The sequence below is a fragment of the Sus scrofa genome, chromosome 1 (assembly GCF_054392235.1).
Source record: "Sus scrofa isolate SSC_HxYL_T2T_F1_AM1 chromosome 1, Sscrofa_HxYL_maternal_Yorkshire_Landrace_v2.0, whole genome shotgun sequence".
Classification (NCBI taxonomy): Eukaryota; Metazoa; Chordata; class Mammalia; order Artiodactyla; family Suidae; genus Sus; species Sus scrofa.
Genome location: NC_139383.1, coordinates 176,150,333 through 176,163,667, shown reverse-complemented (window position 1 = coordinate 176,163,667; position 13,335 = coordinate 176,150,333). Strand labels below are relative to the sequence as shown.

The following is a 13,335-nucleotide window of genomic DNA, read 5'->3' as shown; positions in this document are numbered from 1 at the left end:
GCTTGACCAAACCCCAGATCAGAGAGACACAGATTTGAGTCATACTTCCTGTCTCCTTTCCAGCTGACCTTGCAATAAAGCCTTATCTTAAAAGCTGGTGCCATAGTATTGGTTTCTATGCCCACTGGGCAGCAAGCCATTTACTGGTCCTGTATTTAGAGACGTAAAGCATGATCTCATCTGATTTGCCATGGACCATGTAAATGCTGAATTTACGGCTCATCAGGAGAGCAATGAATCTTAGAAGCTCCCCCACAGTCCCTGTTGCATGGGCGTGGATGGCATGGAATCTTTACATATTTGAATATTTCATATCGCTTCAAGTCAACTTACCTGCTGCTCCATGGTGCTTGGATCAATAAAAGTCACCAGGTCTATGGAGAAGTAACCAACCACATTTTTCATTTTACAGGCTTTTCCAATTTGAAGGCACAAAGAACTGAGAACTTGGGGATCTACTGAGGCCTGAGGCATGGTGGTTCCAGAGGAGATGAAGGGGCCTTCGGCATGAAACTGGTCCCCTGTTGACAGCAGCCTGATTTCTCCATTGGGCTCTATCAGCATGTCCACTGTCACATTGGTGACACTCTCTGTAGGTGGGTATGCTTCAATCACGCCTCCTGGGAGTGGGGGAAGATTGGAGTGGGTAAAAGGAGGAGTTCATGTGGATACTGCCCATTTAGAGTAGGAGGAAAGAGCCCAGGCTTTGGCAGAGGCCCTTGGGGCAAGTAGCTTCAATTCTCTGAACTTCCTTTCCCTCATTTCTAAAATGGGCATAATAAGAACTCTCTTACCAGATTGTTATGAATCTTCCTGGTACAGCTGAGTCTGTAGTCTTTAGCACAATGCTTCGTGTGTAGTAGGACTCAGTGAATGGTAGTTTTGATCATAAAAAGGTAGACAATGTAAGGATCATCAAGCCTGTTCCCATGCATCATATAAATGATGAACCCAAGAACCATAGCAAATCCTTCAGGGGGAATTACTGCCCACAGTTTGTACCTTGATAACCAGTGCTCTTTCTGTTCGACTTCACTGCTTTTGGAAGTTTTGACAGGTTAGGGCTTTTATCAGGCATAAGAGAACACTGACTATTATGTCAACCAAAGGATTTTATATATAGCTGGTTGTTTTAAAATGCAGAGCCAGGAGATGCTGCCATTATTGAGGAACAGGTAAGCTTCCTCCAGGCTGATAATGGGAACTTTATAATTTATCATAGTTTACCTTTTGCTTTGAATAACAAAAATCATGGAGGCAAATTTGATGGTCATAGCAACAGCATTAGCCATGGCTAATTGAGGTCCACAAAAATTACATAACCGTATTTTCTGCTTTTAGGCCTAACTTAAAAATCTTACCATATGGAGTTCCCATCGTGGCGCAGTGGTTAACGAATCCGACTAGGAACCATGAGGTTGCGGGTTCGGTCCCTGCCCTTGCTCAGTGGGTTAACGATCTGGCGTTGCCGTGAGCTGTGATGTAGGTTGCAGACGCGGCTCGGATCCTGCGTTGCTGTGGCTCTGGCGTAGGCCGGTGGCTACAGCTCCGATTAGACCCCTAGCCTGGGAACCTCCATATGCCGCGGGAGTGGCCCAACAAATAGCAACAACAACAACAACAACAACAACAAAAGACAAAAGACAAAAAAAAAAAGAAAAAAAAAATCTTACCATATATATCCCCTATACAGAAATTTAAATATTATTTGTAAAGAATTAGATAGCATAATTTAAAAGTAAAAACAAGAAAGTGTTCCTAAGATAGTCTCTGGAGGCTGACAGTATTAAGGTAAATTTGGCCTGTGTTTCAAGATTTTGCTGGGAGGTGACTTCTGCCCATAGTCTCTTTGAACAGCATATATGGTTAAATCCTGAGATTTTAACAATTCTCAAATGTAGCCATCTGTTACTTTATAGAAAAGGTACTTTCCTTAAATGTCTATAAATGTGGTTGGAGCTGGTCCCATAGAAAACTGAGTTTCAGGAGTTCCTGTTGTGGCACAGCAGAAACGAATCTGACTAGGAACCATGGGGTTGCAGGTTCAATCCCTGGCCTCGCTCAGTGGGTTAAGGATCCAGTGTTGCCATGAGCTGTGGTGTAGGTCACAGATGTGGGTTGGATCTGGTGTTGCTGTGGCTGTGGCGTAGGCTGGCAGCTACAGCTCCAATTAGACCCCTAGCCTAGGAACCTCCATATGCCATGGTGCAGCCCTAAAAAGACAAAAGACCGAAAAAAAAAAGAAAAAGAAAACTGAGTTTCAGAAGGAAAACTAATTAACTTTTTTGGTTGGTTTGAAGTGTTTTCTTTCTTTTTTTCTTTTGGTCTTTTGTCCCCCCCCCCCCTTTTTTTTTTTTTTTTTTAGGGCTGCATGCATGGCATATGGAGGTTCCCAGGCTAGGGGTCTAATAGAAGCTATTAGACCCCTAGCCTGGGACCAGCCACAGCCACAGCCATAGCAACACAGGATCCGAGCCAGGTCTGCAACCTACACCACAGCTCATGGCAACGTCAGATCCCCAACCCACTGAGCAAGGCCAGGGATCAAACCTGTAACCCCATGGTTCCTAGTCAGATTTGTCTCCACTGTGCCACGATGGGAACTCCTGAAGTGCTTTTCTTCAAATGCGGTTTCTTAGTGTGTGCTGTACCTAAATACCAGTTGTTGGGGATTTAGTGAGATAAAGGTAATGAAACAACAATAACACAATTCACAAAAACAAGCAAAAAACCTTTTGAGTATCTCTGATTCAGAAAACTTTATGGCTTTAGCTATCACCTACATTTTGAAAGGTAGTGCTTCAGTGAAAACACATTGTCCTTTATAGTTACAAGATTATTTTTCTTCCAAGTAACTTATTTTGTATTGTCTTCTCAGCAGTATGACCAGTCTCTTTACCATTAATTTTTTCCTTTGAAAGCAATTAATTCCTCTTTTATTTTTTATTTTTTTTTTGTCTTTTGTCTTTTTTTGTTGTTGTTGTTGTTGTTGTTATTGTTGCTATTTCTTGGGCCGCTCCCGCGGCATATGGAGGTTCCCAGGCTAGGGGTCTAATCGGAGCTGTAGCCACCGGCCTACGCCAGAGCCACAGCAACGCAGGATCCGAGCCGCGTCTGCAACCTACACCACAGCTCACGGCAACGCCAGATCATTAACCCACTGAGCAAGGGCAGGGATTGAACCCGCAACCTCATGGTTCCTAGTCGGATTCGTTAACCACTGCGCCACGACGGGAACTCCCCAATTAATTCCTCTTTTAAAAAATGTATTGCCTTTAATATAATCCTTTGTCAAAGTAGATATCAAATCTATAGCACCCTAAGCCTACTTGAGAGAATAGAAATGAAATGAAACAGGCAGTAGGGGAAGATGGCAGGAGATAGTGGCCTTAGGGTCAGAAAACATAGGGGGATGGCCTTGCAGGGCTACTGTATGCCCTGGGCTCAGAGCTGGCAGAGGTTTGGAAACACTCGACTTACCAGAACTGGATTTTTGAGACATGGTAAAATTGAAGGATCTAACTGTGTTCCCATTTCCCATGTATTTGTTGTGTGATTTTGCCAGAGTCACTTCCTAGCTTTAAGCCTATTTCTTCATCTATAAAATTGGCTCCATAAAGTTTGTTCTTCCTCCCATAAATAAGCACTGTGTTTGTTTACAACATGGCTGAAAGAGAGGCAGTAAGGATAGAAATGAAGGAGACTGAGGCCAAGCCTAAGCTTGTGGTTATACAATTCATCTAAGACAGTGGCTGGGAAAACCCTTTCTAATCTACAAAGCTCACATGAAAATAAATAGATTAGAGGAAGATTTGCAGGCTGACCTTGGAAAATCTGGAAACTTCCTAACCTCTTGTCCTGTAAGGACCTGAGATCATCCTGATCTCCCCCTCCTAACTTAAAAAAAAATCCTTTACTGGATTTCCCATCATGGCACAGGGGAAATGAATCCGACTAGGAACCATGAAGTTGTGGGTTCAATCCCTGGCCTTGCTCAGTGGGTTAAGGATCTGGCATTGTCGTAAGCTGTGGTGTAGGTTGCAGACTCGGCTCAGATTTGGCGTTGCTGTGGTGGTGGTGTAGGCCAGCAGCTGTGGCTCCGATTAGACCCTTAGCCTGGGAACATCCATATGCCACAGGTGCGACCGTAAAAAGACAAAAAAAAAAAAAAAAAAAAAAAAAAAAAAAAGTCCTTTATTATTAACTATGTTTTTGTTGTACACACCTTGTTTTATTTTCTTCCATTTATGCATGGGGTTGACTCTTTTAGTTTTACTTTTCTGGTAGCAGGTACATGTGGAAATTTGTAGAATCACAATTCTATAAGTTGTAGATATTTAGATTTGAAAGGACACTAGAGACCATGTAGCATAACCGCACCCTGTTCTTCTGCACCAGTGAAGAATCCTTTTTTAGCATTCTTATTAGAAGACAGGCCATCCGACACCTTGCTTAAATAATTCATTCCAGTGTATTTAATATGCCCTTCCAGCCTACTCTTCCTTGAAGTGTATTCCAACACCCAACAGATCTTTCCTCTCCGATATGATCTCATACTCTGAGCTAAGGGGAGTTCTTTGGTAAAGATACCCATTGGTTCCAGCCAAGACTCCTGGAACAACCCAGGATAGCCTTTTATTGGCTCTCCTGCATATTCACAGAGTGATTTGAGGAGAATACCTAATCTTTTGTGACTCAGTTTCCTCTTCTATAAAGTGGGCTGTTAGGAGGATCAAATAAATTAATGTGTGTACTTAGAATAGTGTCCGGCACATAGTAAGCATATACTGTGCTTATTATATTATCTTCATTGTGCAGTTGTCACCACTGTGGTATTGCTGCTGCTGTTATCATCTTATATAATATGGTTATTATATTATTATATTCTTATGTTAATATAATATCATCATTTGACAGTGGCGAATAGAGTGGAACGATAGCTTTCTAGCTTTCTCTTATCATTCCTGTGGGTAAGCATACAGGAATATCTGCCTTACACTGTGACCTCCTAGAGAGTGAGGAGCATTGGGTGGGCGTGCCTCAGCGTAGCACTCCACAGGCCCTCCACAAGTTGGGGATAAGCATCATTTTCTCCATTCATTCCCTCACTGACCTCTTAATGTCATTAGAAAATTTAGGAGAGGTTGGGAGGAGGAGGATGAAAGAAACAGAGGCTGGCTTTGCTCTAGGACTGTAAAGAATCCTTTTTTTTTTTTTTTTTTTTTTTTTTTTTACAAAATCTATGTTCAGGAGTTCTTATCATGGCTCGTGGAAATGAATCTGACTAGCATCCATGAGGATGCAGGTTTGGTCCCTGGCCTCGCTCAGTGGGTTAAGGATCTGGCATTGCCATGAGCTGTGGTGTAGGTCACAGATGTGGCTGGGATCTAATATTGCTGTGGCTGTGGTGTAGGCCAGTAGCTACAGCTCCATTTCAACTGCTAGCCTGGGAACCTCCATATGCTGTGCATGTGGCCCTAAAAAGACAAAAAAAGTCAACAAAATCTACCTTCAGAATTGGAAGTAAGACCATTTCTACTCTCCTAGAAAATGGAAGGAGAAACTAACATTTCTTAAGATTTATTTTTGAGTCTGGCACCATGGTAGAAACTTTCATATCTGTGTTTCATTGAATCCTCTCCGCAACCCTGGGAAGTAGGTGAGGAAACTGGCCCCGTGAGGGTTTAAGAACCTTACTCAAGGTCAAGGATGAGATTCAGACCTAGGTCATCTGATTCTGAAGCCCACCTCTCAGCAGAAGTCTGTGGTGCAAAAATATGGTCAGAATCTTGAGCTATGCACGGCACGCTTGGTATGCTCAATTCCTGTTTACTTAAGAGGCTGAGTGCAAGATAAATATTAGGCAAAGTTTAAAAGTCTGCTTGCAAGAGCACTTTTCTAAACCAACACAAGAGAGGCAAGGTGTTTAAATTGGCCCCAGATTGACCCAGAACTAGAATTCAAGGTTGTGCAGACTAATCCTCAATAGAAGCTTTACAGTCTTATTTACCTTGACTGAGAAATGTTTGGAGGAATTTCCTCCATGTCGAGAACCGTTTCTCATTGACTGGCTGTGCGTGCTGTGCTAAAATGCCCGCCAGCTCCTCGGAGATCTTCACCAAAGCTGGCTCCTGCAGAAACAAATTAAATAGAACCACAAGCAATTTTACTACAGAAATGAAAACTGCTTGTGGAGTGATTAAAAACCAGGCCTCCAACAGGCAAAAAAAATGTGGTTACTGTTTACCCAGAGTCAGAAAGCCATTTTGAAAATTTTCTCTATTTTTCCAGCCATTTCAATTTTCATATTTCAAAGTGATTTGGCCCCTAAATATTGCTGCTAATTGTGCCTGTTGTCTTCAAAAGGCAGCCGTCTGTCTGGGCATCAGGTAACCCCAGGTTCATACCCACAACAACCTGTCCTTGGGCACTGTGCCTCCCTACTCTGGGCCTAAGTTTCCCATTATGTAAAAGCTGGGGTCAACTACCTTCTCCCTAAGGTCCTTTAGACCAGAATGGTTTTTATCCTCTGTCCCTAAGAGAGCTGACCCTGGGAGAAATTATGGAGTTGGCAAGGTCTTTCTTGGATACTTTGTCTCATGAAACCATGCCCTTTCCCCTTGGTTGAGGAGTTATAAACTTCGGGATCAAAGCCTTAAACCACAGCTGATACTATAGAGATGCAATTTTAGGAGGGAACAGGTTGGAAGAGTGGGGGCGGAGAGGAGCTGGCCTCAGTCACTTGATATTTCCAACTAGATCACATCCTCATCTGATTAAATGTAGGCTGGCCCCACATCATCCTGTAACAACCCCAAAGTACAGAGCCTCCTGTCAGAATGAAAACAGTAGGAAACGCTCTAATGAATGAGAAACTGAGAAACTCAGCTTTTTGACATGAAAAGACTCAGTTCGTCAGGACAATTTGTTTTTGCTTTTTTGTTTTTTTTGAAAGTCTTAGACTATCTCAAAATTTTTAGATGGAAGCCACCTCCTCAAATTTTATTTCTGCTGGCAGGAGGGCAGGTTACTAGACACAAAACATTTGATGGGCAGAATTCATATTCAAAATATGGGACATTGACAAGAAAAACCTCAGGCTTACTTTGGGTTGATGGGGAACTTTCTAATCTGTGAGTGAACATCCGTAATTTGGAAGAATCAGAAAAGAATTAGCTTTGGAGAGTGGGGTGTAAGGAATCTTAGAAATAATCTGCCTGGCCATTTATTTTCAATTTCCCTGCCATTAAAAAGTGATTGTCCTTCTCCCTACTCCCAGCATCTTAGAACATCTGGTTTATTCTGGGTCTAGTGCCCTCTGAAAATCTACAATAGAAGACAAATATCTGAGAATATAGTCTAGGCAGGTCCCAATAATCTGAATAATTTCCCAAATATCCAGAAAATCCTGGTGGGAGTCTCACTGGTTAGTAAGTGCCTGATATACAAAACAAAGATGCCATGTGAAAGAGAGAGAGTGCTACCACCCACCCTCATCCAGGCTTGTTCAGGATGGCTCTGTGCACAGTCCAGTCTGGATGGGAGTTGTTGGGGGTGGAGATGACTGTTAAGAAGGGCTGGGGAAGTCCGCTCGCAAAATGAGGTAGAGGCAGGGAAGTTGCCGTTAAAGCCCAAGGCCTTGCCCATGTCGCATGATACTGCACAGTTTACGTTTTCTGTGTTCTATACTGTATATAACCTCATCTCCCCAAGGTCTGGCATCTAAATCATAAAAAAGCACACAGAACATGCAGTTCCAACAACCTAGACTCTCTCTTGGTTCCTCCTTTGAGCATTGTACTCTAAACCCATCTTTCTTTGTTTTATACTTGTTTCAGTTAAAACCATTCTACTCTATTAAAAAAGACCCATTGTCGGTGATTCATGTAGTGCCCTAAAGCTGGGCCTGTGAAGCCCGGCTGTGGGTTCCCGCCCTGCTTGGGAAACAGTGTCAGGGAAGAAATCTATGCAGGGCAGACACTCAACTGGGACAGTGGAAACTTCCTTTTTGTTCTGCCCTGATTAAAGGGCTCTTGCTGCCTTGTTTCTGAAAAGTATTGAACCATGTATCCAGTGATCTGCTCTTACATCAAAACAGACCAAGAGAGGTAATTCATTTATTCATTCATTCATGCAAAAATTAGAGACAGACAGTGGAATGGTGGTTGTCAGGGGGAGGGGGAACTGGAGTTAGTGTTTAACGGATACAGAGTTTCAGTTTTATAAGATGAAAAGAATGTGATAGTTGCACAGTGTTATGAATGTATTTAATACCTTTGAACTGTAGACTTAAAAATGGTTGAGGTGGCAAATTTTATGTTATGGGTGTTTTACTACATTAATAAAATTTTAAAAATTACAGAATGTCAAGCCTAACTGAATTAAGGAAAAAAGTGTTTATGTGTTGGGTTAGGGGGTGGGACTAGAGATGGAGGGGAGGCAGAGAAAGAGTAGGTGAAAGCTTTGCCACCTGAATCTTGACATTACATCTCCCTTAGTTTAAGAATTAAGTCAAAACCCCTCAGTATAATACACATGAAGGCCCTCTGTGACCTGGTCTCTGATTGCTAATGTAGCCTCACCTCTCTCCTCCCCAGCCTTGCTCCAAACTGCCTGACTTTAATCTCTTTCCTCTGCCTTCCTTCTTCTCCTTTTGTCCTGGATGACTCTTCCTCACTCTCTCTGAGTTAGTTCTTCCTCTTCCAGGAAGCCCTCTTCCAGGAACCCTAGTTGAGCGTTCTTTCTCCATGTTCTCCAGCTCCCTGGGGGCTTCTTAAAGGTAAAGTGGCTTTGAGGTCAGTGGCTTTGAGGTGAGTCTCCCTAATGCTTGGCACAGGGAACACTCAGTATCTATGGAATAAATCTTGGCAGTGATAAACACACGGGCCCAGCCCCTAACAGCTGAAGTTACAGAGTAAGGGAAAATATGAAACCTCAAAACAGGCTTGCTCCTTCCTGCCGAGGAACCACCTGGGGGGATAACAACTTAAGAACCAACAATTCTTCCTGGGTGGATTTTATGAGATTCCTGCCTCTGAGGGGCATTGGGAAGATAAATGAGGTGACATTTATGAAGTGTTACCTCAGATGCAACATGCTATGTTGAGGGTCAATAATTAACTTATAAGGCTGGCTTCTGAGAAGCATCTGGACACTACGTCAGGCTGCCCTCACTGCCTCTGCTTACAAAGCCAGCCAGTCTGCCTTGATCCATAGCATTAATGCTGTGTACAAAGCCACAGCAAGGGGGTAAACTTCCTAGAGGAAAGTCTGCTGCAGAAATCGTGTCCCATCATGAGAAGTACACAGCCGAAGGCTGGGTGATGTTTGCTAGGGGATGCTGGGGCCCACAGAGGCAGCTTGGGGCCTGATGAACTCTCTAAGAAAAAGATATGCAAGGGAATAAGGTGGGGGGTGTTAACTGTTCGGTTTATTTCTTTATTTTGAAAGCATCTGATAGGGAATAGAAAGATTATACTAAGAATGGCCTTAGTACAATAAAGAGATGTCAGATGTGAGTTCTCAGTTTGGGGGTAGTTTCTGTTCCCTAGTGTTTATCATTTTGCATAGTTCAAACACAGTTTATCACAACTTTAAGGGCATATGCTGATAAGGGAAGATCTATAACTATAAACTTAAGTATACACTGATGCTCATAGACACAGACATACAAAACCATGCCAAACAAACCCCTAAATTCATGTAAATCATCAGAACAGTATTTGTAAAATACTTACAGAGGCTCATGCTATTATCTCATTTGGTCCTGACACCAACACACTGAGGGTGGGCCTGCACAGGATAATTCCCCCTCCTCTACAAATGGGAAGCAGAGGCTTCTAAAGTGAAGAGGCTTATGTAAGATCACTTGCTGTGTTGTTACTAGGTGATTCGGTTACTGGGTAATTTTCAATGCGTGACTGAAGACAGAAGACAGTGAAGTTGGGGGAACCGTTGCTAGTTTGCCTTCTTTCTCCCCTTTTACCTTTGCAAAGTGTGTGTGTGTGTGTGTGTGTGTGTGTGTAGAATATCTGTTAAAAATTGGTAACTGGGGCATAGATTCTCCGTCTTATATACTTGTGAACTAAGTAATTAGAAAGTTTCTTTTCAACGAATCACATCAAAGAACCTGGCTAGTGTTCAGAGAGTTTATCATTCACGTGGTGCAGATCACTTAGAGTTAACAATCCTAGGCGTGTGGAAATGAGAGTATAGATCTTTTTTTTTTTTTTTTTTTTTGTCTTTTTGTCTTTTTGGGGCCGCACCTGCAGCATATGAAGGTTCCTAGGCTTACAGGTCAAATCAGAGCTGTAGCTGCTGGCCTTTGCCCCAGCCACAGCAATGCAGGATCCAAGTCACATCTGCGACCTACACCAGCACTCATGGCAATGCAGGATCCTTAACTCACCGAGTGAGGCCAGGGATCAAACCTGCGTCTCATGGATACTAGTCAGATTCATGTCCACTGAGCCACGATGGGAACTCCTAGATCTTGTTGATGGTAAACAAATGTTAGAAAAATATCCGTTACTTCTTGGAAAACAAAGTCAATTCCAGATCTTCATTCCATCATGATTGCACATTAGCTGCTGGTCTTTGTGGTGCTAATAGCTCTAGAGAAATTCCTATCCAGGAGAAACTTGAGCCACATCTGTGCTACTGCACAGCCTTGTCACCACTTGTCCAGTACGTATATTTACCCCTCAAAGTGTATCAATGATGGTCATGACCTTGGAGGGTTCCAATATATCTGCACAAAGCACAGGGCCTCCATCAGCTTGAGCAGTACATCCCAGAGATTCTTACCTATCAAGCCTGGATTGCCTCTCAGCTCTCTCTCTTTTTTCTATCAAAAAAGTATAAATTTGAAGGAAGAGATATTTGACTGAAGGAAATTCAGGATATCTCAGGGGAAGCTGCTAGCATATCCAATTTAATATTTCCCTCAATGTCTAAAGCTACTCCAAACTCTAGAGAGTTAACTCTCCCAAGTACATTCTAGTGTGTGTGTGTGTGTGTGTGTGTGTCTGTGTGTGTGTGTGTGTGTCTGTCTGTGTATGACTGTGTCTGTGTCTGTCTGTGTGTGTGTGTCTGTGTGTGTGTGTCTGTGTGTATCAGGGAAGATGAGTAAGGAGGAAGAATGAATACAAATTAGGATGCTCTAAATATTAATCCCACCAATACACATTTTATTTCAGAAGCTTCTTTGCTGGATCTGCAGTGGTGAATTAAGTAAAATAACGTCTTGGCTAATCACCTCTAATCTCTCACACCAGACATTGTTTGGTGGTGGTCAAGAGAGAAACCAGGGAATCTGCCCAGATGATTCTGCTTTATAGAGCCCTCTGATATCCTTAAATGGAGGAATGGAAGGTGACATAAGACCAAAAGGGCAAGACAGTGACTTTAAAAACTAAGTAAGGCTGTCAGTGTTGAATGAGGCCATGTGACAGTTGCCTCCTTAACAGAAGAGGAGGTGGGGCATTTACACTCCCGCAGTGAGACTGCAGGTGCTCTCTGGCTGCCTCTGGCTCTGGGGGGAGTGCTCTCCACCGGCCCTGCTGCCTCTTTCACAGGGAAAGTGTGGGTTCTGTAAAGGTGCTCAAGATTTGAATTGGCTAGTGGCATAGAGATAGAAGGTAGGGATTCCTAATTTGAGGGTGAATTTAGGAAGATTACTTTGCCTACACAGGACACTTTTTACCACCATCGTTTTTTAGGTAAAACAATAGCTCACTCTTACTGAAAGCTTACCATGTGTCAAGTCTGTGCCAGGGGTTTTACATTTATTATCTCAAAGCCACTCTCTGAAGTAGTTGTTATCATCCACATTTAATGTCACACAGCCATGAAGTAGCAAACTGGGATTCATATCCAGTTGCTACCATTATGCTATATAGTGCAATGGGATCTGAGGCTGTAAGTGCCATCAGTGGGCACTGATGGCCAATCTGAGTGAGATTAGATCTGACATGTGATGCTAAGTCTATGCTGTCAAATTTACAAAAAATGGTAGAATGAACAGACATCTGTTGTTGGCTGCCCAGCATCTTTGTCCCTTCCTTCTAGGTAATGATATCCATGACTTGGTAACAGCCCTTACCCCTTTCTTAGCTATGCAAGTGATTGAGAATGACTTCAGCCTCAGCTTCAAGGGTAGGCCCCTGGTTAGCAAAGGCATACTCTGGCCACAATGATTGGTTTGGAGGGGCACATGACCTAGTTAGGCCAATCAAGTGTTAGGAAGCATGTGCTAGGGCCTTCTGAGTATGAAGCTTTATGCTCTTTGGAGAATGCTGAGAATGCTGCCAGGTGAGATGTTCTCTCTTCCTGTTACCTTCACCAAGGACAAGTGCTAGGAGTTACTTGACCAAGGACAAGTTTTAGGAGCACTGGCAGCCATCTTGCAACCCTGGGGACAGCCAGCCTTAGAGTGGAGAAGACATTATGTACACTATGGAGGAGGGATGGAAAGTAAGTCCTTGGTGATACTGAGCCACTGGATTAAGCCTCGTCTGATTCTAGAGCCAATCTCTGGATTTTCAGTTAGTTGACATAATAAATTCTCTACATTTTAAAAGCCATTTTGAGTAGGAATTTCTGTTACTGCTGCAGCTCAGTTTCAACCCTTCCCCTGGGAGTTTCTGCATGTGATGGGTTGCAGAATTTTTTTTTTTTTTTTAAGGGCTGCACCCGCGGCATGTGGAGGTTCCCAGGCTAGGGATCGAATCAGAGCTGTAGTTACTGGCCTACGCTAGAGCCACAGCCATGCCAAATCCGAGCCACATCTTCGACCTACACCACAGCTCACGGCAACGCCGGATCCTTAACCCACTGAGCAAGGGCAGGGACCGAACCCGCAACCTCATGATTCCTAGTCGGATTCGTTAACTACTGCGCCACGACGGGAACTCCCAAAAAAATATTTTTTTAAATCGATACAAATGAATGGGCCAACCATGTATCCACAATCCATGCTGGACACTTCAGCCAGCAAGTGCCCTGATCACCCTATGCATTGGTTACTTGCATTCTGTAATCAGTAGTGAAGTTTTTACTCATTCCTTTCCATTAAGATCATTAGCAGTAGTCCCTCTTTAGAGTGCAAAAATATGCTGAGAGGATGAAGAAAAAATGAAAATGTCTTCAGCAAGTCATAAACTACTTCCCACACCTACTTAAAGTTTAAGGACTGCCTTAATACTCCATGTTTAATTGTTAATTGAGAATTTAAAAATCAAAAATGCCAACTTTGCCTTCGATGAGATGGAAAATTATGCTGCTGTAGAAGGTAACATAATGTAAAACAGCCAACATTACCAAGGCACACAAATG

General features: G+C 43.0%; 2 protein-coding genes across 20 annotated transcripts in view; one reads left to right on the top strand and one right to left on the bottom strand.

Moving 5' to 3' along the window:
• The window catches only part of AAGAB (alpha and gamma adaptin binding protein), a 308,159-nt gene that overhangs the window by 84,333 nt on the left and 210,491 nt on the right, over nt 1-13,335 (top strand). For all 3 annotated transcript variants that reach the window (XM_084979083.1, XM_084979072.1, XM_084979051.1), the window contains one exon: nt 413-596. The gene's annotated coding sequence lies outside the window, so the exon portion shown is untranslated. The remainder of the gene's footprint in view (nt 1-412; nt 597-13,335) is intronic.
• IQCH (IQ motif containing H) overlaps nt 1-13,335 on the bottom strand; it is a 237,670-nt gene that overhangs the window by 77,030 nt on the left and 147,305 nt on the right. For all 17 annotated transcript variants that reach the window (XR_014817110.1, XM_084978737.1, XM_084978733.1 and 14 more), the window contains 2 exons: nt 6,011-6,131; nt 334-620 (listed from right to left, as the gene is read on the bottom strand). Coding sequence is in view for 16 of the 17 variants with exons in the window: in XM_084978737.1 (XP_084834863.1) it covers nt 334-620; nt 6,011-6,131 (408 nt within the window). In the remaining variant the exon portion in view is untranslated. The remainder of the gene's footprint in view (nt 1-333; nt 621-6,010; nt 6,132-13,335) is intronic.